Consider the following 21,166-nt stretch of genomic DNA (forward strand, 5'->3'; position numbering starts at 1 on the left):
GCGTCCCCTGACCCCTCCCCCGCCCGCGCATCGATCGTCTCCGCGCGTCACAGAAAAATCTCCGCCAGCTCGAGCTCCTGCGCATCGCGGACAACGAGCTGACGTCCGTCCCGGAGTGGCTCGCGAACCACGACGCGCTCGCGTGGGTCGCGCTCGCGGCCAACCCCGTCGCGGCGCCGTGGGCGGCGGACGCGGAGAAACGCGCCAAGGCGACCGCGACCGTTCCGCCGCACGTCCACGGGACGATAGGAAGGGAGCACACGAACATGGCCGCGCTGGTGCCCGTCCCGGAGGTGCCGACGCTCGCGTTCGAATCTCTGCGCGTGGACGAGTCGGAGACGCCGNNGGGACGCGGCGCGTCGGGNGCNGTCNACCNGGGGNNGNGGNNGAAAGAAGAGNNGNNGCCGCCGCGTCACGCCGCCTCCCTCACCGCGCACGTCCACGTCCCGTCGTCCAACGGAAACGCCCACCACGCCCTGTCCTTCCCCTCCTGCGTCTGCGCGCTGAACGCGGGCGGGTAGTACACCTCCAGACCCGTCGCGGAGGACATGTGAAACCGGCACTGAGGGTCGCAACCCACGCGAAGCGACGTCGGGGCGGAGTCGAGAGGCGTCAGTTGGAGGAGTTGAAAGGCGGCGCGCGCGGTGTGTCGGGATTGAAACCGAGGGTGGGCGGAGATAAACGAACGCCGGGAGATAAAGTCCTTAAGGAATGAAGTTCACAACGCGAACGCGGTCGTATGGGAACCGGTGTGAATACGAACGCGCCTGATGCCGCTCCTTCCACCGCGCGAAGAGCTTCGGCGACGGCAACATCTGAAACACGTGGTCGCGCATCTCGTCGTTCGAGACGAGGAACGCGTCGTCCCCGGACGCGACCGCGGCGTAGAGCCAGTACCAGTCGTCGTTGCTTCCCGCGGGCGTCGTGAACAGCTCCCCCGCGCGCTTCCACCGGTCGACGATCTGTTTGGACCTGTGGTGATTGGCGGGGCCGCCTTTGACGCGTCTGACGTGGAGGAAGTTGACGGGGACCGCGGACCCGGGGCGCGTCGCGAGGAGCGCCGCGAGGTCCGCGTCCACTCGCGCGGGGTCGACGGGAGCGTCGGCGGTCTCGGGCGCTTTCGTCTCCTCGGCGGCGTCCGCGTCCGCGTCCGCTTCCGCCGCCGGCGGCGCGTCTACGTCCGCTTCCGCTTCCGCTTCCACCGCCGGCGCCGCCGCCGCGTCGGCGTCGTCGTCGACGCTCCCCCCCAACGCCGCGCCCCTGCTCGCCGCGGTCGCCGCCGCGCGCGGCCTCAGACGATCCATGACCTTCTCCACCTGCTGAAAGTTAAACCGCGACTCGCTGAAGTTCTGGTTGTACATCCCGACGTTCGCGCCGTCGACTAAAAACGGCAGAGGGCCGCGCCGCCGCAGCCACCCGACGAAGCCGTCGAAATTGCCCCCAGCCTCTCGCTCCCTCGCGAGCTTGCCGATCCCCGCGAGCAGCGACGCGCGGTCTTCCGCGGATAGGTTCATCGCGACGAGCTGGATGTTGCGTTTGGTCCCGACGTCGTCGACCGTGGCGACGATCGCGCCGGTGGTCTCGTCCGTCTCGACGGCGCCCGCGTCGCAGAAACGCCAGCCCGGCGCGGCTTTAGGGTCGTTCCATACAAAGCGATGTCGGGGTGGAGTTCAAAGGCGTCAGTTGGAGTTGAAAGGCGCCAAGGACGGGGATTGAAAGCGGGGGGTGGGCGGAGAGACGCGCCGGGCAAAGTCCTTAAGGATCGGCGTTCACCACGCGAACGCGGTCGTATGGGGACCAGTGTATAGAACGCACCTTTAAAAAACGCCGCCGCCGCCGCCGAGAGGCCCTCCCCCAACGTCCGCACCTCGTCCGCGCACCGGCGCAGCCACGCCAGGCCGTCGTCCCAACGTTCTTTGGCGCGCAGCGCGTCGAGTACGACCGCGAACTCGGCCTCGCCGATCTCGATGGTCCCGCCCGCGGCGGCGCGGACGGCGGCGTCGACGGCGAACGCGCGGTCAACCTGTGTTTCGTTCGTCGGACAACGATCGGCGCGGGGTGAGTGATGACGTGGACGAACGAGTGGTCGACGTGATGCGATGCACGCGGAGAAGAGGCGGGATTGTACACGTGGCAGCGCGTGATTCGTGCGTGCGGCGCGCGTACCTCGCCGGCGATGGCGAACGCGTGCAACGCGGGCGCGAACGTCCGCAACTTGGGCGCCAGTCGCGGTTCCGACTCCACCGTATTCGCGAGCTCGAACGCGCCCTCCGCGTCGCCGCACGCGGCTCTCACCCGCGCGAGCGCGGTGTACGACATCTCCGTCCGCGGGATGTCTTTCTTCGCCATGTGATCGAAGACCGCCTGCGCGCGCGCGGGGTGCACGGCGTCTCTCGCGGGGACGACGATCTTCGCGTGCGCGTCCGCGGCGGCGGCGGCGCCGTCGCCGCCGTCGCCGCCGCCGCCGCCATCGCCGCCGCCCTCGCTTCCCGCCGCCGCCGCCGCCGCGCTCTTCCCCTTGTGCGCGTGCCCTCCCCCGGCGACGCCGCCGGACGCGAGGTGCAACAGCACGTTGCACGTGTGCGGCTGCAGCGGTTCGTCCGCATCGACGGCGGCGTCGAACGCGGCGAACGCGGCGTCGACGTCGCCGTTCGCGCACGCGACGTCGATCTCGCGGCGGCGCTCTTGCCCGGGGAAGACGTCGCCGTACTGACGAGGAGGAGGAGGAGGAGGAGGAGGAGGAGGAGGAAAAGGAGGCGTCGGCGGATGGATGGATGGACGGACGGACGGACGACGGATGGGATGGGACGGAGCGCGACGCCCGCCGCGAGGAAAAAGTCGGCGGCGGCGGCGAGAGAAAAAAGCGTCGGCGGATCGCGTCGCGCGCGTCGCGTTCGGTCGCACCTTCCCGCCGTTCCTCTGGCGCTTCTTCTTCGATTTCTTGCCGCGGTCCCAGTCGTCCGCGGGCGGGCGCTTCTCCCCGTGCTCGCTCATCGCGACGTGCGAGGAAGGACGGACCGAGCGGCGCGCGAACGCGGAATGCGGCGGCGCGTCCGATGAGAAGCGAGTTTCCTCAGTACGACTCATCGCGTACGTCGTCTCGCTCGCGCGCTGACTCACGACGTGATTCCCTATCCGCCACTCCTTCGACGCGCGCGGCACGCGCGCCTCGCCCGCCGATAGACGCCCGCGCTCCGCCGCCGCCGTCGCCGCCGCGTCGCCGCCGCCCCGCGCCATGAGCGGCGAGAAACCACCGCCGCCGCCGCCGCTGACCGCCGTCGAGGACGACGACGCCACCTCGCTCGATCGGCGCGTCAGAGATCTCGCGAGCAAGCTCGAGGACGGCGCGTACCTGCGCGCGAACGCTCCCGCGCCGGGCGCGAAGAGCATCTACGACGACTTCGAGGCCGCGCTGAAGGCGGCGCCGCGGCTGAGCCCGGACGACGACGCCGCGGGCGTCGCGATCAACGCGGGCGCGATCGCGGCGGGGCAGACGAAGGCGACGAGCGCGGGAGTCGTGGACCTCGCTGACCTCTCCGCGTTCGCCAACGCCGACGGCGTCGGCGAAGAAGTCGTCGCGCTGCAAGACGCGAGCGACGATTTGTTCCAGCGCATGTTGCGCGATAAGCCGTCCGTCCCCGCGAAAGGGAGCGACGTGCTGGAGCACGTCGCGAAGCAGATGGGGTTCGACGGCGTCGCCGCGGACGGCGTCACGGAGGGCGGGACGCGCGGCGGCGGCGGCGGGGCGGGGGGGGCGGGAGGGAAGGACGACGAGGAGCTGAAGGGGATGATGGCGACGCTGTTGGCGCAGCTCAGGGAGGAGCGGAGACAGGGGTAGCGCGTGGCGTGGTGTATTATTATCGTGCGCGCGTTCGCGCGTTCTCGTCGTCGGCTCGTTCGTCTCGATCTCACGCCGCCGCGTCGGTTCGCGCGGGGACGTCGCGTTCGGGGCATCCGCGCTCCTTCGCCAGCCGCCAGTACATCCACTCCTTGATTTTCTCCACGTGTTTCGGATTGTTCAAGCATTTCCATCTGTCAACGATTGAGTTACATATCTCAACGTTCCATGGACAGCCACGCTCGACCAGCCATCGAAGCGGCTCCAAATGCACGCCGGAAGCCGCCGCTTGCGTTGTCGTCGCGTCCACGGGACAGCCGTTTTCAGCCGCCCACTGCAACACGAACAAGTGACCTTTGTTAGCGGCTTGATCACAAGTTTCTCTGTTCCATGGGCAGTTTTGCTTCCGCAGCCATTTCAGCATCCGTAAGTTGCCTTTGGAGGCGACGGCAGCGCACGTGCTTTCGTCCGGGTGGAAGCCTTTTTCGATGGCGAACTGAAGCACTTTCAGGTGCCCGTGCTTCGCCGCGCCGTTTCCGACTGTCGTCACGTCCCACGGACACTTGTTCGCCAGGAGCCATCGTATGACCTCGAGGTGACCGTTCTTAGCGGCGGCTTGACAGGGATCAAAATGATATTTAAAGGTACTGTGCCCGAAGTAAGGGGAAACTTCGGTTTGAGTAATAGTGCCGAGAGGACCCCATGGACCGGACAGACGAGACATGGACCTATCCGACGGATACTTCGCCACGTCCCGCAAAAATTTCAACACTTCGAGTCGTCCTTCCCTCGCGGCCGCGTGGATGCAATATTTTTTTTGAGCGCGAGTTCCATTTTTTGAGCAGCCCCAGCTCGAGCCCGCGCGAAGAACCCTCGCGTCCTCGGGCGCGCACCGGTCGCCGCCGCGCGGGGGCGAGCGCGGCGGCGTGCCAACTTTCGTCCGCCTCCTCGCGAAGATCGTCGACTCCGGGCCGTTCTATATCTTCCGCGCGGGGTGATGAGAAGACATCAGCGCGTCAGCAGATTCGCTGTTATCCTTAAGGATATGTCAGCGCCGCGACGGCGAGCGACGCCGCGATCGCGGTCCTATACGACGGGCGGATTGATCGCGGGCGCGGGTGCGCGTGCGTCAGTCAGTGAAACGAAACGTCGTACCGGTCGAACGTGCGGTACGTTGAAAGGGAAGCGCGGCGGGCGAAGAGAAGAGAAGAGAGGAGAAACTCCGCCCGCCGGGAAGTAAAGTCCTTAAGGATCGGCGTTCACCACGCGAACGCGGTCGTATGGGAACCAGTGTGAAAAGCGCGCGACGCGGTCTGCTCACCAAAACCGCCCCCCCCCGACCCTCCCCGCCGCCGCGCTCCCCGACGTCTCGACCTCCCGCCTCAGCGCGCGAACGAACTCCGCGGTCGGCGGCGCGCCCGACCGCGTCGCCGCGGCCACGACGTCGTCGACCGCGTCGCCGCGCGCCTGAATCGAGCGAACGTCGGGGTGGAGTTCAAAGGCGTCAGGTGGAGTTGAAAGGCGTCGAGGGCGGGGATTGAAACCGAGGGATGAGCGGAGAGATGCGCCGGGAGAGAAAGTCCTTAAGGAACGGCGTTCACCACGTCAACGCGGTCGTACGGGAACCAGTGTATAGAACGCGCCTCGAACATCCGCGCCAGCGCGGCTCCGACGCCCCAACACTTCGACTTCGAATCGCACGCCGGCTTCCCGTCGCAACGTTCGCCGCCCGTCGCGTCCTCGCATCTCGTGCACATACTTCAGTAGTCGTCGAAGGTGGGGGGTGGGCGGTGGGAGGGGGACGGCACGGGCGCGCGACGCGTCGGTCAGTCGATGGGCTTCGCGGTCGGTCGACTCTCGTTCAAATCGAAACCGAAACCGAAACCGAAACCGAAACCGAAACCGAAACCGAAACCTTTCGACCGAGGCGGCGCGGCCCGAGGAGGGAGTCAGAGTTCGCGAGGGAGGACGTCCTCGCGTATCGACGCACCTTCCCTCGGCGTACATGAACCAGAGCGCGTCGTGCGCGCACCGCGCCGGGACGACCCCCGCGCCGCCGGGGAGCACGCGCTCGGGCTTCCACGCGCACCCGGGGAGCTCGGGGGAGTCGCACGTCGCCGCGTCGGGGCCGTTCTGTACGACGTAATTTCCGCGTCGATCGGCGATTGATTGGTCAGTTCGAGATCGCATTCGGTGACGCGGCGACGTGTAGCGAATCATGATTCGATGATGGATCCATCCGCGTGTGTTCGCGACAGACAGACGTCGAGGCAGGCGGAGTTCGGGGGCGCGGCGGACGGAGTTGAAAGGCGTCTCGGGGCGTCGGGATCGACGACAGCGACGGCGGGCGGAGAGAAACGCGCGCCGGCGAAGTCGTCGCGCGCGTCGAGAAACGGCGTCGCGCCGCGCGAACGCGGGTCGTATGGGGGGGACCGGCGTGTGGGACGCGCCTCGTCCGCGCCGTCGCGCGCGCACAATAACTCTTTGAGCTTCACCTCTTGGAACTCTGAGGCGTTCGGTCGGTCGGTCGGTCGGTCGGTCGGTCAGTCGGTCGGTCGGTCGCGCGATGAAACGGAGCGGAGCGCGGGTTGAACCCGAGGGACCCACCCTGGGCGGAGAGAAACGAAACGAAACGCGCGCCGGGAATGAAATGTCCATCCTCGAGGAACGGCGTGCGCCGTTCGCGCGAACGAACGAACGAACGAACGAACGCAGTCGGTCGCGCGGGGACCGGCGCGAGGGCGGGCGGAGCGCGGGCGGGCGACGCGACGCGACGGCGACGGCGACGGCGGTCGGTCCTCGAGAGAGGAACGACGTCGCGTTCGTCCTTAAGAAACGAACGAGACTGCTTCCCATACGACCCCGTTCGCGTGGCGCGCGCCGTTCCTTAAGGACTTTCCCCAGCGACGCGAACGCGGTCGTGTGGGGAGCGGGCGGTGGTCTCACCTGGCGCCTCCAACATCGCGTCGACGACGAGCCCGTGGTCCACCGCGCACGTCGTCCCGTTGTGCCAGAGGCAGTTCGCGCTGAGGGTCATTGCCCATACGAGCGATGATATCGGGGTGGAGTTGAAAGGCGTCAGATGGAGGAGTTGAAAGGCGCCGAGGCGTGTCGGGTTTGAAAGCGAGGGGTGATGGGCGGAGAGAGACGCCGGGAGGTAAAGTCCTTAAGGATCGGCGTTCACCGCGCGGACGCGGTCGTATGGGAACCAGTGTGATGAAATCGCACCTCGCGACGCAGCACTTCTCCGCGGCGCAGTCGTCGGTCACGGCGAGCGCGGCGCACCTCCGTATCGCGGTCGATGGAACGTATCGCGGTCAGTCGTGAGGGGACTCATCACGCGATGTCGACGTGTTGACGTGACGTCGCGGCGAGGGAGGAACGGGCGAACGACGGGGGGACGTCTGGCGTGCCGCGCGAAAAAAGTTCACCGGTCATCAGTTGAAACGAGACGCGATCAAATGTTGAAACTGAGCGGTGGGTCACCGCGCGCTCGGAACGCACCTCCAGTTCGCCGTCGCGTAGTCGCAGTAGGTCGCGACCGCGGGGTTGTTCACCTGGAGGAGCGCGCGCGCGGGGGCTCGCTGTCGTCGTCGTCGTCGTCGTCGCGCGAGAGGGAGACGGTCGTCGTCGTCGCGCGCGGACGCGGCGGCGGCGGCGGCGGCGGCGGACGCGCGGTGCGCGACGTCTGCGACGTCTGCGACGGCGTCGGGGGCTCGCGCGTCGCTCGCCGACGCGCCGCAGCGCGCGAGCGCGAGGATCGCGATCGCGACCGCGACGAGGAGGGCGCGGCGCGCGCGCATGCGCGCGAGCCCCGGTGGGAGCGGCCTTCGGTCGCGCGTCTTCCCACTTCGACGCGCGTCGTGCCCGCGAGTCGCGCGCGCGCGCGAGATCGACGCGACGAATGATGAATGTCTCGTTCGGACACACGTGCCGTGGTCTTGTAGCCCTAGGGCTAGCCCTCAGCCCCCAAAACCGCGACTTTGAAACCGCGACTTTTCGCGCGAGCGCGAAAAGACGCGGGCGAGCAGTGATCAGATCTTGTCCGTCGATGTGACGTCAAACACCCCAATCGTAGACTCCTGTCTCCGCTCGCGCACTCGTCGCCGCGCTTCCCCGCGGCGGCGAGCGAGCGCACGCGTCGCGCGCGCGGGTCTCGACGCGCGAGCGCTCGATATCCGCGCCTCATGTCCTCCGACGACGCGCGGAGGCGACGCGCGGAGGCGACGCGCGGAGGAGATCACCCCCCTCGAGGAGATGCGCGGCAGGAGGAAACATGCGGCGGCGCGACGCACCGCGAGCGTTCGGCGCCCCCAACGCGCGCCGCCGCGAGGACGCGTCAAACGGCGCACGACGAATCCATCGCGTCGTTCGCGTCGAAGAAGTCCTCGCGCGCGTCGCCCCCGCGCCGCTCGAGTCGGTCAGTCGGTCGGGACGCGCCGGAGAGAAAGTCCTTAAGGATCGGCGTTCACCACGCGAACGGGGTCGTATGGGAACCAGTGTGGCGCCGCTCGCTCGTCGCGCGCGCCCTCGTCCTCGCGACGTGCGTCCTCGTCCTCGCGGGAGCGGTCCCTACCGTCGGGGCTGGGCTCGAAAAACATCAGTACATGGGCGCGGGATTGCAGCACACGTGCGTCGTGCTCGACGACGGCAGGGCGGCGTGCTGGGGTGAAGCCGGGTCCGGAAAACTGCTAGGTTCAGGAGGCCCCGACGGCACTTGCGACTTCGGCACCGTGGACGGCACAGACGGCGGACCGATCCTCACCGTCAAGAGCGTCTCCGTCGGATACGAGCACTCGTGCGCCGTCCTCAGCAACGACTGGGTGAAGTGTTGGGGGAGACAGACGTCTACAGGTAATCGACTCGGCTGTGGTTCCGATTGCAACTGGATTTCAACGACTGGTGTTGGGAACAGCTATCCGTACGTGAAATTTGCAGATGCAACAAAAGGCCCTTTCTTGGCGAAGGAGGTTGTCGCCGGAGCCAAGCACTCGTGCGCGATCACGACGGGTGATGAATTGTATTGCTGGGGAAAGAATAACGACGAGCAAGCCGACCCCGCGAGTACTGCTATAGACTCCATCGATGTTCCGACGGCTAAAATTATCTTTAATGCACCACAAGTTAGCGTGGGCCGCAGGCTTTCACAGTCGGTAGTCACGTACAAGCCTGTGAGCGTCTCGCTCGGGTGGTCGCACACGTGCGCGATTTTATCACCCTCAGACGACGGGAATCCAGTCGTGAGGTGTTGGGGGAGCAATAATCGTGGGCAACTCGGTCATACAAATAGTCCTCATACTACTAGTACGGGAGCACCTACAGGGTATATACTGAGCCGCGATGACGTGAACTTTGGCGGTGGTCGTCACGCGGTTCAAATCGTCGCCGGATACGAATCCAATTGCGCACTTCTCGATAACACCGAGGTGATGTGCTGGGGAAATGGGGATAATGGACGACTGGGCAACGGTGCTACGGGTGACGTATCTTCACCGGGAGTGTCGGTGGGTTGTACCTCGGGGCAGCTCGATTGCATGACTTCAAGCTTGAAGGCGAAAAGTTTGTCCTTGGGCACGGCGAGCGCGAGACATTTCTGTGCCATCGAGAAAGAATCGGAGACGGTCAAGTGTTGGGGTCACAACGATAGAGGACAGCTCGGGATCGCCACCTCCACAGCGTTTTCATCAACGCCTGAGGAGGTCGACTTGAAATTGTTAAAAAGCACGGACGACGCGACTCTGGCCGCGAGCATTGTCGATTTGACGATCAGCGGCGGACCTTGGGCGTCCGCCGACACGTGGTCGACGGAGGAAGCGGATTTGTACGAGACGGACCAGAAGGTGATGTACCTGGTAAACGGCGAAGTTCACACGTGCGCTATACTCGCAGATTATTACACCATCAGATGCTGGGGCCGTAACGATAGGGGGCAACTTGGGGATGGCACGACAGACGACTACAGCACGCTGGCCACGGACGCCACCCAATACACCAAGTACGTGAACCTGGGTTACGAAGCGATAAATCGCCGCACGCCCGGTCGAATACCGAGGTATCACAACAGCTTGTGTACGTGTCGCGTTGCGACGTGCAAGCCCAGTAACTTGCAGCCGGCGACGAAGTGGCACACGTGCGGCGATTACAGCGACACGGACGAGACCATCGATGACAACGTCTACGTCTCCGGAGGCACCGTGCAAACACTCGACTTTTCCAGTGTCGTGACCTTTAACGGTCGCGTGGAGTTGCTCGACGCGGACGCGCTCGTGAGCGTGGACTTTTCGAACGTCGTATCGATCCGCGAGTTCTTGCACGTGCGCGAAAACGACGAGTTGACTTCGTTCGCCATGGACAAGTTGATGACCGTTGGGAGCGGCGACTCCGCCGCGCACGGCATCGAAGTGCGTTTCAACGATGTCCTCTCGAAATTTAGCTTCGCCGCGTGGACCAAAGGTTAAGGCGGGGTTATGGTCGTGGGAAACCCGCTGCTCACAGAAATTTACGCACCTCTGCTCGAGCAAGCCAACGGGCACATGATCGTCGGCGGCGAGGATAAAAACTCGGCCGGCGTACTGAAATCCGACCCCTCGACGATATCAGTAACCTCGTTGTGCTCGTGCGATATACCACAATTAGTGGGTTGTGAGAGGGTGTGCGGAACGTACAACGACGACGAGGCCAAGTGCAATGCGTTAAGTGTAAGAAGTCCTCCTAATTTCGATGGACCAAAATGGTGCGTTTGGCGTGAGGGTAAATGTCAGTCCAACGTCCTTATGTCGCCGTGCCCGAGACCGGGTGAATCTGCGCAGGAAAGGGGAACAACTCAGGGTACGTTCGACTATTGTCAGCGTGGCAACCATTTCTACGACGGCGCGATCGGTGCAGATGTAGGACGTCGGACGATCCCGAGAACTTCTTCCGATCTCGATATGACATCAGGCATAATCGAAGTGTGTGCCAGGGACGTGATCGATACGGCGACCACCATCCTCGCCGGAGAAGACGTCGCGCCGGAGGACGACGCGTGCAAAGCCAACAACGGCGGCTGTTCCGATCTCGTGTCGTGCACGCCCGGCGTCGGCGGTGTCGTCCACTGCGGCGCGTGCCCGCAAGGGTACTCTGGAAACGGCGTCGTCTCCTCGCCGGCGAGCGACTCCGGTGCGTGTTTTATCGCGCGAGGACATACACTGGTCCCCATACGACCGCGTTCGCGTGGTGAACGCCGATCCTTAAGGAATTTGCCCTGCGTGTCTCTCCGCTCACGCCTCGCTTTCAATCCCCGACCTCGACGCCTTTCAACTCCAACTGACGCCTTTCAACTCCAACTGACGCCTTTCAACTCCACCCCGACATTACAGCGCCTGCGAACGGATGCGCGGACGTGAACGAATGCTCGGAGGACAACGGCGGGTGCGGCGACTCCGTCGCGTGCGTGAACACGGAGGGAGGTCGCGTGTGCGGGGCGAGCACCAGCGGGGGCGAATGCTTCGTGAACTACGGAGGGTGCGACCCTCTCACGACGTGCTCGGATCCCGACGACGACGCGACGAACGGTAACGCCCAGTGCGGAGTCTGTCCCAGCGGATATTATTCCCTCGCGAGTGGGAAATGCGCGCGAGACGACGCGTGCGCTTCCTCTCCGTGTTCCGCCGGCACGACGTGCACGCCCGACGCACCTCCTGGCGTCAGCTACACGTGTGTTGATGCGTGCGTTGGCGGCGAGTGCGGGGGGAAGTGCCCGCAAGGCATGAAAGGCGACGGCCAAACGTGCACGGCGCGTTCTATACACTGGTCCCCATACGACCGCGTTCGCGTGGTGAACGCCGATCCTTAAGGAATTTTCCCGTCGTCTCTCTCCGCCCACCCCTCGCTTTCAATCCCCGCCCTCGACGCCTTTCAACTCCAACTGACGCCTTTCAAATCCACCCCGACATTCGCTTGTACAGCTGTGCACGATGTCCGCGAGCATCACGGGCGTCTCTACCGTAGAGAGCGGCACGATCGCGAGAGGGTTGCAGAATAAGATCGTCACGAACATCGTGTACATGGATCCGACGTGCACGAACGACCAAGGGTACGGATTTCTGTGGAGAATCGTCGACACGAGCGACGGAAGTCAAATCGCGCTCGAAGAGTCGACGACGAAATCAAACACGCGGCAGCTCTTTCTGCCGCCGCGAACCTTGCCCGAGGGAAGGACGTACGCGATTCGCTTCGACACGTTCAGCAAAGGCAACCCGGCGATCGCCGCGTCCGCGAACGTGATCTTATTCGTGAAGGCGTCCCCGCTCGAGCCCGTCGTCGAGGGCGGGTCGTTAGGTGCGTTCTATACACTGGTTCCCATACGACCGCGTTCGCGTGGTGAACGCCGATCCTTAAGGACTTTGCCCGGCGTGTCTCTGCGCCTGGGCCCTCGCTTTCAATCCCCGACCGCGACGCCTTTCAACGCCAACTGACGCCTTTCAACTCCACCCCGACGTCGCTTTGTATGGAACGACCCTTAGTCCCCGACGGCGTCGTCTTCGCGCTCGGCGTCGCGTTCACGCTAGACGCGTCGAAATCCATCGACCCCGACGAAGAGAGCAACCCGTGGTCGTACCAGTGGGAGTGTATCAAAACCGGCGCATCGGGGAACACGATCGGGGGAACGCCGTGCGGGAGTCACGGCGCCGCGGCGTGGTCGAACTTCGCGCCCCCGGTCGCCGGGTACTACGCCTTCCGAGTCACCGTGTCGAAGGGGGTCAGATCCGCGACGGCGACGCGGTACGTCCACGTCGTGAACGGCGCGCCGAACTCGCCGAGCGTCTCGATCGCGCCGATTCCGGGCGGAGTCGTGAACGCGGGATCGCGCGCGCGTCTGTCCGCGACGGTGACGTCCTCCGCTTCGAGCGAGACGAGGACGATGGCGTGGACGGCGAAAAGGTACGTTCTCGTTTCACACTGGTCCCCATACGACCGCGTCGGCGTGGTGAACGCCGTTCCTTGAGGACTTTTCTTCCCGGCGTGTCTCTCCGCCCACCCCTCGCTTTCGATCCCCGCCATCGACGCCTTTCAACTCCGCTTCTGACGCCTTTCAACTCCAACGCGAAAAGGTACGCGTTGACGACCGCCGGCGCGATCGACGTCGCGTCGGCCGTGACCGTCGACCTCGACGCCGCGGGCTTCCTCGCGATCGATAGCACGACGACGTCCAAGCTCGTGTTAGCCCCCCACGCTCTCGGTAGAGACGGCGACACGCTGTATTCGTACGCGTTCGCTATCGACGTGTCGGACGCGAACGGCGCAGCGAAGGCGTCGATCGATTTGCGACGGAACGTTTCGCCAGTCGCGGGCATGGTCGTCGCGCTTCCCGCGAAGGGCGTCGCCGCGCAGACGACGTTCGCGATCGCCGTCGGCGATGGAACGCTCGACCCGGACGGCCATTTGCCACTGATGATACGCTTCACCGCGCTCGTCAAGGGCGCGCCCGCGCATCAATCGCGCTTGCTTCAAGACTACAGGCGCGTCCCATCTGCGCGTGCAAACGTTTTTCACCCGTCCATCGCATTCCTTATTTATTAAGGTCCCAGTAGCCCTACAGTACGAGCGGTTTCAACATTTGATCGATCGAGACGCCTTCCGACTGACCGATGAACATGAATCCCAACCCGGAATCGCCCGTATCCGCAGCCCGCGGACGACGTGGAAAGGCACGCTGCCGGGGGGATCTAGAGACCACGGATACGTCGTCACCGTGTCCGCGCAGGCGATGGATAAACTCGGCGCGGTCTCACCCGCGAAATCCGTCGACGTCGTCGTGGAATGGCCGACGCTGCCGTCGGAGCGCGCGGTGACCGATGCGAGCGCGGAGAAGCTCGCGGCGGCGGAGTCAGGTGCGTTCTATACACACGTTTTTCACCCACCGCCCGGTTTCAACATTCATTTGATCGCGTCCCTTTTCAAAACGCTGACTGATGAACATTCATTTTTTGTACGGAACGGCCCTCAGCGTTTTTGAACGGCGAGTCCGAGACCGCGCTGTCGCACATCGCGAACGCGTGCGATCAGATGCTCGACTTCAAAGAAACGCAGAGTCGCCGGCGTCGACGCGGCCGCGCGCTTCTCGAGTCGTCGTCCGTCTCCGCGTCGTCGCCGTTTAACGACCCGTGCGCGCCGCAGTCGGACATGCGGGACCGAGCCAAACAAAGAAGTCGGATGATGAATCTCACGGAGTCCGCGAAGAAGACGATGCCGTCGTCCGACTCGTTCGCGAGCGGCATCGCGGACGTGGCCCGTCGAATCCTCTCGGACCCGTGCGAATCCACGCCGGAGACGCGCGGTAAGGGCGTCGACCTCGTGGACACGTTGCTCGCGGACGCGGAGGCGAATAAGGTGCGTTCTGTCTCACACTGGTTCCCATACGACCGCGTTCGCGTGGTGAACGCCGATCCTTAAGGACTTTACTTCCCGGCGTTCGTCTCTCTCCGCCCACCCCTCGCTTTCAATCCCGACGCACACACCTCGACGCCTTTCAACTCCGCTTCTGACGCCTTTCAACTCCACCCCGACGTTACAGGATTTGTCCATGAGCGAGGAGGTGAGCGTCAACGCGTTGGGCGCGCTGTCTTCCGCGGTCGCGCCCGCGGTGCCGGGGTACGGGGATAAAAACGCCGCGCTGACGTACGCGAAGGCGACGGACGCGGCGAAGACGATGATGGCGCGATGTCTCGATCGCACGGTGGAGGGCGAGCCGACGATCAGCGTCGTGTCGCCAGAGATGGAAATCAACGCGCGGCGCGCGGCGACGGCGGCTACCGGGACGGATAGCGCCGTCGCCTCCGTCTCCGGCGCGTCCACGGTCAACGTGTCGAACGACGTGCTGCGCGCTCAGGGCGGGGGCGGGGATACGATGGACATTAAACTGCTGTCGATGAACTTCGACCCGCACGCGTTGAATCAGCAGAGCTCGTCCTACGGCTTGAACGGCGCGACCGAGACGTTGTACGTCGCGAGCGTCAGCGGCGACATCGAGATCATCTTGCGACACGCGCGCGTCGCCGCGACGGAGTCGCTCGTCGTGTCGTCCGTCGGCGCGGGCGCGGCGGACGTGGAGATACGCGATCCCGCGAAACCGGTGGAGTGGAAGCTCGCGGTTCGCCGCGCGCGACCCGGGGCGGACACGTGCGCGGCTGGAGGTGAGACTGCTTCCCATACGACCCCGTTCGCGATGTGAACGCCGTTCCTTAAGGACTTTTCCCGTCGTCACTCTTCACCCGCGCTTCCCTTTCAACGTTTGACCGGTAAGACGTTCGACTGACCGATCGCTTCACCCACGCAGGAGGAGGAGGACGCGGACCGACGAGAGGCGGCGGGGACAAGTACGCGTGCAGATTTTTCGACGCCGCGAAGGGCAGGCGCGTTCCATCTCACACAGGTCCCCATACGACCGCGTTCGCGTGGTGAACGCCGATCCTTAAGGACTTTACTTCCCGGCGTTCGTTTCTCTCCGCCCATCACACCTCGCTGGTTTCAATCCCGACACACCTCCCTCGACGCCTTTCAACTCCGCTTCTGACGCCTTTGAACTCCACCCCGATATCATCGCTCGTATGGAACGCCGCGCAAGGTACGAGACCGACGGCTGCGCGACGCTACCGAACCCGCTCCCTCGCGGCGCGCGCGCGGCGTGGATCGAAGGCGCGGCGGAGAACACCGCGGCGTTTCAGAGCGCGGGGTACGACTACTCGCGAACGCACGCGTCGTTTCTGTGGAAACTTGACGGCGCCGAGACGTTTTTGAACGGATGCGAGGAGCGCGAGGTTCGAGGCGGCGCGATGCGCATGCGGTCGTGGACGGGCAAGAACTGCGTCGCGGAAGATCCAAACAACGCGTTCGGTTGTTATTGGCGGTACGACGCGCAAGCGTTTGAAGGATGCGGTTGCGTCGTCGCGGCGGCGGCGACGTGCCTGTGCGATCGCGTCGCCGACGTGACCGTATCCGAGTACAAGATCGACACCGTTTCCCTCGACGAGCTCACGTCTCTTTCCACCGGGGACGTTCTGAACACGTGGCGCGTTCTCGCCGTCGTCGGCGGGATGTTCTTCGGGTCCTTGCTCTTGGCGTCCGCGCTTCACTTGAGAGCGACGCTCGGCAAGCGAAGGCTGCTCAGGTGCGTTCTGCTATACAAAAATATACTTCTCACCCATCGCTCGGTTTCAACCTTTGATCGCGTGGGCCCCTTTCAACTGACCGATGAACTGTTTTGGAATGGCCCTCATCAGACGTCTCGTCGACCCCGCGAAAAATCGCGACTTGGGTTTCGCCGTCGTCCAACGCGTTTGGACGTGGCACATCGACGTCCAAGAGATGCAGTTCATGTTCAACGCCACGCACCGCGCGAACGACGAAGACGCCGTCGCCGCCGCGCTTCTCGCTTCTCACGACGCCAAAGGCGACTACGACGCGGCGGCGGCGTCAAAGTTGGAGACGCGGAGGCGGATGCTCGAACTCGAACGCGAGGGCGTCGAAGGCGACGCCGCGGCGGCGGACGTCGCGCGCGCGGTCGAACGCCGCGTGGAGGAGTATAAACGCGGGGCTCGAACGATCGCGGGGTTGCCCTCGTGCGAAAAGGCGCGTCTCACCATACGCGGGTGCCCATACGACCGCGTCGGCGCCGATACCAGCGCCGTTCCTCGAGGACTTTTCCCGCGCGCGCGCGTTTTTTTTTCTTAGCCCAGGATGCCCCGGTGGGTTTCAATCCCGACGCACGCACCTCGACGCCTTTCAACTCCGCTTCTGACGCCTTTGAACTCCACCCTGATCCTGATGACGTCGTCGCTTCGTATGGAACGACCTTAAGATGCCCACGGACCGACTCGTCGCCGCGGGGGTGGACCCAGAGGCTGTGGACCGCGCGACGACGGAGTTGGACGCGGAGATCGACGACGCCGTCGGCGCCGACGTCGTGACGCGCGGCGGTCGCGTCGGCGTCGAAGTGTACGCGCGCGGAGGGCGAACGTTTTACGAGCTGTCGACGGCCGAATCGTTCGAGTCGTCGGAGGCGAGAGGAACGCGCGTTCACCAAACGGCGCGGGCGGCGACCCGCGACGCGAGAGAAGAAGATGGCACAGAAATAGAAGGGCCCGGGGACGAACGAGAAGCGCGTATGAGCAAACAGTCCGCCGCCGCCCGAGCCGTCGTCGAGGCTGTCGAGATCTCGGAGGAGGCTCCGAGTCGCTCCTCGAGGGGGGACGCGGGACTCGTTCCCGTGAAGCAAAGACGCGGCTGGGCGCCGCGTGTGTTCGCGGCTTCGGAGGAGGAGGCGACGACGACGACGAGACCGCTTCTCGCACGATCCCGTTCGTGCGGCGCGCGCCGTTCCTTGAGGACTTTTACCAGCCGTAAAGGAGACGGCGACGACGAGGGAGTGACCGCGATGAACGAGAAGCGAGCGGGTCGCTCGAACGCGCCTCCGGATTCGGCTCCGATGACGTTCGCGAAGATCCGGAAGATCTCTCGACGCGAAGGCGAAGGCGGCGGGATGACGTGGCGTCGGTTTTCGAGTCGTCGTCCGCCGCCGCCGCCGGAGAAAATAACCGCCGCGGCGCTTCCGGTCGCGACGCGAAACGGCGAGACGTTTTGCAAAGCATGCGGTCTCCCGTACGTCCGATTCCTCATCGCGTTCCCGATGGAGCAATTCCGAAAGAAACTCAAGGAATGGCGCGACGACCGGAACATACATAACACCGAAATCACCGCGGTCCTGCCCTTCGGTAGAGCCGTCGGCACCGCGATGGCGTACGCCTACCTGGACGTGAACAACGTCGTCTCGCACGACGAAATCGGTCGACGGAAGTACGACGCCGCGCAGCTCCCGTGGTACCTCCCCGACGGCCTCACGTTCCCGACCCTCGTGGAGGAGTTCAAACTGATGATGACGAACAACCTGAAGAAGGTCGGGTGGACGCGACGCGCGATGCTGTGGAACATCGTGTCGTTACGAGGCAAAGACGGCGGGTGGTCCCCCACCGACGCGCTCGCGGTGAGACTGCTTCCCATACGACCCCGTTCGCGTGGTGCACGCCGTTCCTTAAGGACTTTTCCCGTCGTCTCTCTTCACCCGCGCTTCCCTTTCAACGTTTGACCGGTAAGACGTTCGACTGACCGATCGCTTCACCCACGCAGGCGGCGTTGAAAGCCGCGGGCCCGCCCACCGCGTGCGCGTCCATGCCCGCGACGGGTAGCGACGCGCCGACGCTGAAGAGCCATCACGACGCCGCGGTGTTAACGCGCGGTGTCCCACTCGAGCTCGCGAAAGCCGCGCGCGATGTCGGTTGGAGGAGGGTGGAGAGGACGTGGTGCACGCTGCTCGCGTTGGCGGCGTGCGAAATATACGAGTTGGGATGGGTCGTAAACCCGTGGGACGAATCGTTCGAGCCGTACGACATCGCGCAGCACGGGTGGACGTTCGTTCAGAAGAACCTCGCGGGAACGTCCCCGGAGATGGCGGACGCGGTGTTGCGCGGGAGAAACGCGGCGAAAATTGCGGTCACGGCGTGGCGCGAGTCGCATTCGGACGCGATCGAAGGGTTACGCGAGCGGCGGATCGCGGAGGCGGCGGAGAAGAAAAAAGACGAAGAAAAAAAAACGCGTCCGATCGTCGTCGTCGCCCTCGCGGCGATTTGGTTCTGGCTCACGCGTCCGATGCTCTTCGCGCACGCGGCGTGGGCGTTCTTGAAGTTCATCGTACACGCGTACTGCGAAGCGCACATGTTCTTCAGGGCGTTTCTCGCGCCGGCGACGGCGCAATTTACGGGCGCGCAGCGCCTCTTCGTGCAGTCGTCCATCTACCTCATGGGACTGCTCATCTGCGTGTGGATGTATTCGAGCCGCGCGACGCAGTGTTGCGTCGCCGTGCGCGAAGCGCTCGGGTGCACGCCGAACATCATGGACGCGTGCATAAACGTCGATCCCGGGGAAGGGTGCGTCGTGTTGATGCGCGCGACGAGACGGTTGCTCCCGCCGAAGTGGAAGTGCGACGCGTTCCCGGTGAGAGGCAACCTCCGGCACACGTTCGCGGTGATCGGGATTCAGGTGCGTTTGTTGCGAAAGTTTGTTTTTCACCCATCGCCCGGTTTCAACATTTGATCGAAAGTTTGTTTTTCACCCATCGCCCGGTTTCAACATTTGATCGAAAGTTTGTTTTTCACCCATCGCCCGGTTTCAACATTTGATCGATCGCGTGAGTCCCTTTCAACTGACCGATGAACTGTATTTGTATGGATACGTATGTACAGGTGATCATATCGCTCCCGACGCGTTTCGTCCTGAGCTCGTTGTTCGCGTTGGGCGGCGCCAGCGTCTCCGCGCCGCACTACAAGGAATCCGTGATGAAGGCGGGGATGAACACCGCGGAGGTTTTAGCCTCGTGGTGTGAATCCTTATACGAGTTCGTCACAAACGCGGGATCGGGCGCGCCCGCGGCGAGCGAACGCGGGGGTGAGACTGCCTCCCATACGACCCCGTTCGCGTGGTGAACGCCGATCCTTAAGGACTTTTGCCGTCGTCACTCTTCGCCCGCGCTTCCCTTTCAACGTTTGACCGGTAAGACGTTCGACTGACCGATCGCTTCACCCACGCAGGGACGTTCGGGGCCGCGGTGAAGCGTACGCTCGAGATGTGCGGGTTGTACCAGAGCGCTCGCGCGACGTCGAAGGCGGTGTCCTCCACGTGCAAAGGTGCGCCACGAAGGAAGTACCGTACCGTCGAGGAGATAACGGGCGAGATCGAGGCGCTCGCGCGAAGCGCCGACGTCGCGACGACGGACCGGGACGCGCCTCCATTTGTGCGGCGGAGCAGAGCTGTTGATTTCCATTTTTTCGACGGCTCAGGTGCGTTCTATACAAAAGTTTTTCACCCATCGCCCGGTTTCAACACTTGATCGCATCCCCTTTCAACTGACCGGAGAACTGTTTTTGTATGGAATGGCCCTCAGAATCTTTCGTGAAACCGTGGGCCCATATGAAGATCGGCGAAGACAAGGAGGTCGCGTTCGGCGGCCATCACGTGACGAAGCCGTTTAAAGACGACACTTCGCGGTTGGAGGAAGGAGTAGACCGCGAACACGTGGACGACGACGCCGGTGGTAAAAGCCGGCAAAAGGAGGTCGTCCTTCGCTGGATCGCATCCCAAGAGAAAGACGCGGTGCGTCGCGCGACGCGTACGTTCTCGCAAGATGATATGAGATCGGAGCGCAGGAAATACCTTCGAAGAGTTAAAACGAGCTCCTCGCGCGTGTTGAAGCTCGCGTGGTGCCTCTTCGCGCTGTACTGGCTCGTGTGCTGCTACCTCATCATCGTCTACGGCGTTTTGATATATCGATACATGGGCGCCGGGGAGGAGGGTGCGTACATCACGACGTGGGGGATGACGTTTTTGCTCGTCAACTTTGGTCTCTTATCGTTGGTGATCGTCGGAAGGAAAGCGTTCTACAAGACGTTCTACAACACCTGGCGAAAAATGTTCACGCCGCATTTCGAGCTGAACGCGTGGTACGAAGCGTACCTCGAACGCGTCGGCGGCGTTTTACTCGAGCGCAACGCGGACGGCTCGAAGGCTGCCGCCGCCATCGCGCCGAGAGGCGCCAGCGCGAAAGTCGCGCCGATACCACCAGCGCCGGCACCGCCGCCGCATCTCCCGCCGCCACATACCGATCAAGGGAACGACGACGATTCGTTCGTGCCGTTGCCGATCGATTCCATAGTGAAGACGCGCTGGAAAGCGGCGATGACTTCCGCGAGGGCGCACGCGAACCTCAACGTCGCGATGGACTTCGCATCTTTGTCGCGCGAGCGCATGCGTAGAACTATCGAGGCCGCGGAGGTGCAGCACGCGACGACCCTTCGGTTGCTTCACGGAGTCGAGGTGAACGACGCCGACGTCGACACCGCTACCATCGTGCAAGACGATTTGCTCGAGATGGTCGCGGAGTCACATAGGGCGCTCGAGAGGATGAAAGTTATCGAGGGCAATATCGAGGGCGAACGTGAAGAGGCGCGGAAAAAGCTGTTGAAGCGATTGGGGTCGAAACAGGCTGATGAAAACGGAGACGGCGACGACGGCGACGACGGCGACGACGGCGACGACGGCGACGACGGCGAAGAAAGACGCGCTCCAGTCGCGGATGACTGAGCTGCGGGCGAACTTGAAGGCGAAGAAGAATTAGTTGACTTTAATGACTACCTTAACGTTGTAGCTAGCTGGGGACGCGCTGCTGTGCGTCGCGTCTCCGAGTCCTTAAGAAACGGCGTTCACATCGCGAACGCGGTCGTATGGGAACCAGTCTCACGG

General features: G+C 63.9%; 5 protein-coding genes across 5 annotated transcripts; 2 read left to right on the plus strand and 3 right to left on the minus strand.

Moving 5' to 3' along the window:
- Positions 1 to 412: 412 nt before the first annotated feature.
- Positions 413 to 2,994, minus strand: MICPUCDRAFT_52451 (uncharacterized protein; the record flags this gene model as incomplete). Its single annotated transcript, XM_003062908.1, has 4 exons — positions 413 to 562; positions 732 to 1,630; positions 1,816 to 2,023; positions 2,071 to 2,994. 4 exons carry the CDS (start codon positions 2,992 to 2,994, stop codon positions 413 to 415), a joined length of 2,181 nt encoding a protein of 726 aa, XP_003062954.1.
- Positions 2,995 to 3,235: 241 nt separating this feature from the next.
- MICPUCDRAFT_42355 (uncharacterized protein) lies at positions 3,236 to 3,838 on the plus strand (the record flags this gene model as incomplete). The annotated part of the gene is made up of 1 exon (XM_003062700.1): positions 3,236 to 3,838. The coding sequence occupies one exon, from the start codon at positions 3,236 to 3,238 to the stop codon at positions 3,836 to 3,838; it is 603 nt and encodes a 200-aa protein (XP_003062746.1).
- MICPUCDRAFT_66696 (uncharacterized protein) lies at positions 3,837 to 4,629 on the minus strand. Its single transcript, XM_003062909.1, has one exon. It carries the CDS (start codon positions 4,560 to 4,562, stop codon positions 3,909 to 3,911), a length of 654 nt encoding a protein of 217 aa, XP_003062955.1. The 5' UTR covers positions 4,563 to 4,629; the 3' UTR covers positions 3,837 to 3,908.
- Positions 4,630 to 6,780: 2,151 nt separating this feature from the next.
- MICPUCDRAFT_52454 (uncharacterized protein) lies at positions 6,781 to 7,641 on the minus strand (the record flags this gene model as incomplete). The annotated part of the gene is made up of 2 exons (XM_003062910.1): positions 6,781 to 7,123; positions 7,343 to 7,641. The coding sequence occupies 2 exons, from the start codon at positions 7,639 to 7,641 to the stop codon at positions 6,781 to 6,783; spliced, it is 642 nt and encodes a 213-aa protein (XP_003062956.1).
- Positions 7,642 to 8,025: 384 nt separating this feature from the next.
- Positions 8,026 to 21,073, plus strand: MICPUCDRAFT_71067 (VSP and egf-like extracellular domain-containing protein; the record flags this gene model as incomplete). Its single annotated transcript, XM_003062701.1, has 17 exons — positions 8,026 to 10,291; positions 10,334 to 10,996; positions 11,197 to 11,612; positions 11,785 to 12,157; positions 12,343 to 12,760; positions 12,931 to 13,338; positions 13,508 to 13,710; positions 13,827 to 14,209; positions 14,394 to 15,012; positions 15,156 to 15,231; positions 15,444 to 15,986; positions 16,099 to 16,447; positions 16,677 to 17,858; positions 18,002 to 18,910; positions 19,114 to 19,315; positions 19,459 to 19,707; positions 19,812 to 21,073. The coding sequence occupies 17 exons, from the start codon at positions 8,026 to 8,028 to the stop codon at positions 21,005 to 21,007; spliced, it is 10,455 nt and encodes a 3,484-aa protein (XP_003062747.1). The 3' UTR covers positions 21,008 to 21,073.
- Between the last annotated feature and the right edge of the window lie 93 nt (positions 21,074 to 21,166).

This window comes from Micromonas pusilla (genome assembly GCF_000151265.4).
Source record: "Micromonas pusilla CCMP1545 genomic scaffold MICPUCscaffold_13, whole genome shotgun sequence".
In the NCBI taxonomy this organism is placed as follows: domain Eukaryota; kingdom Viridiplantae; phylum Chlorophyta; class Mamiellophyceae; order Mamiellales; family Mamiellaceae; genus Micromonas; species Micromonas pusilla.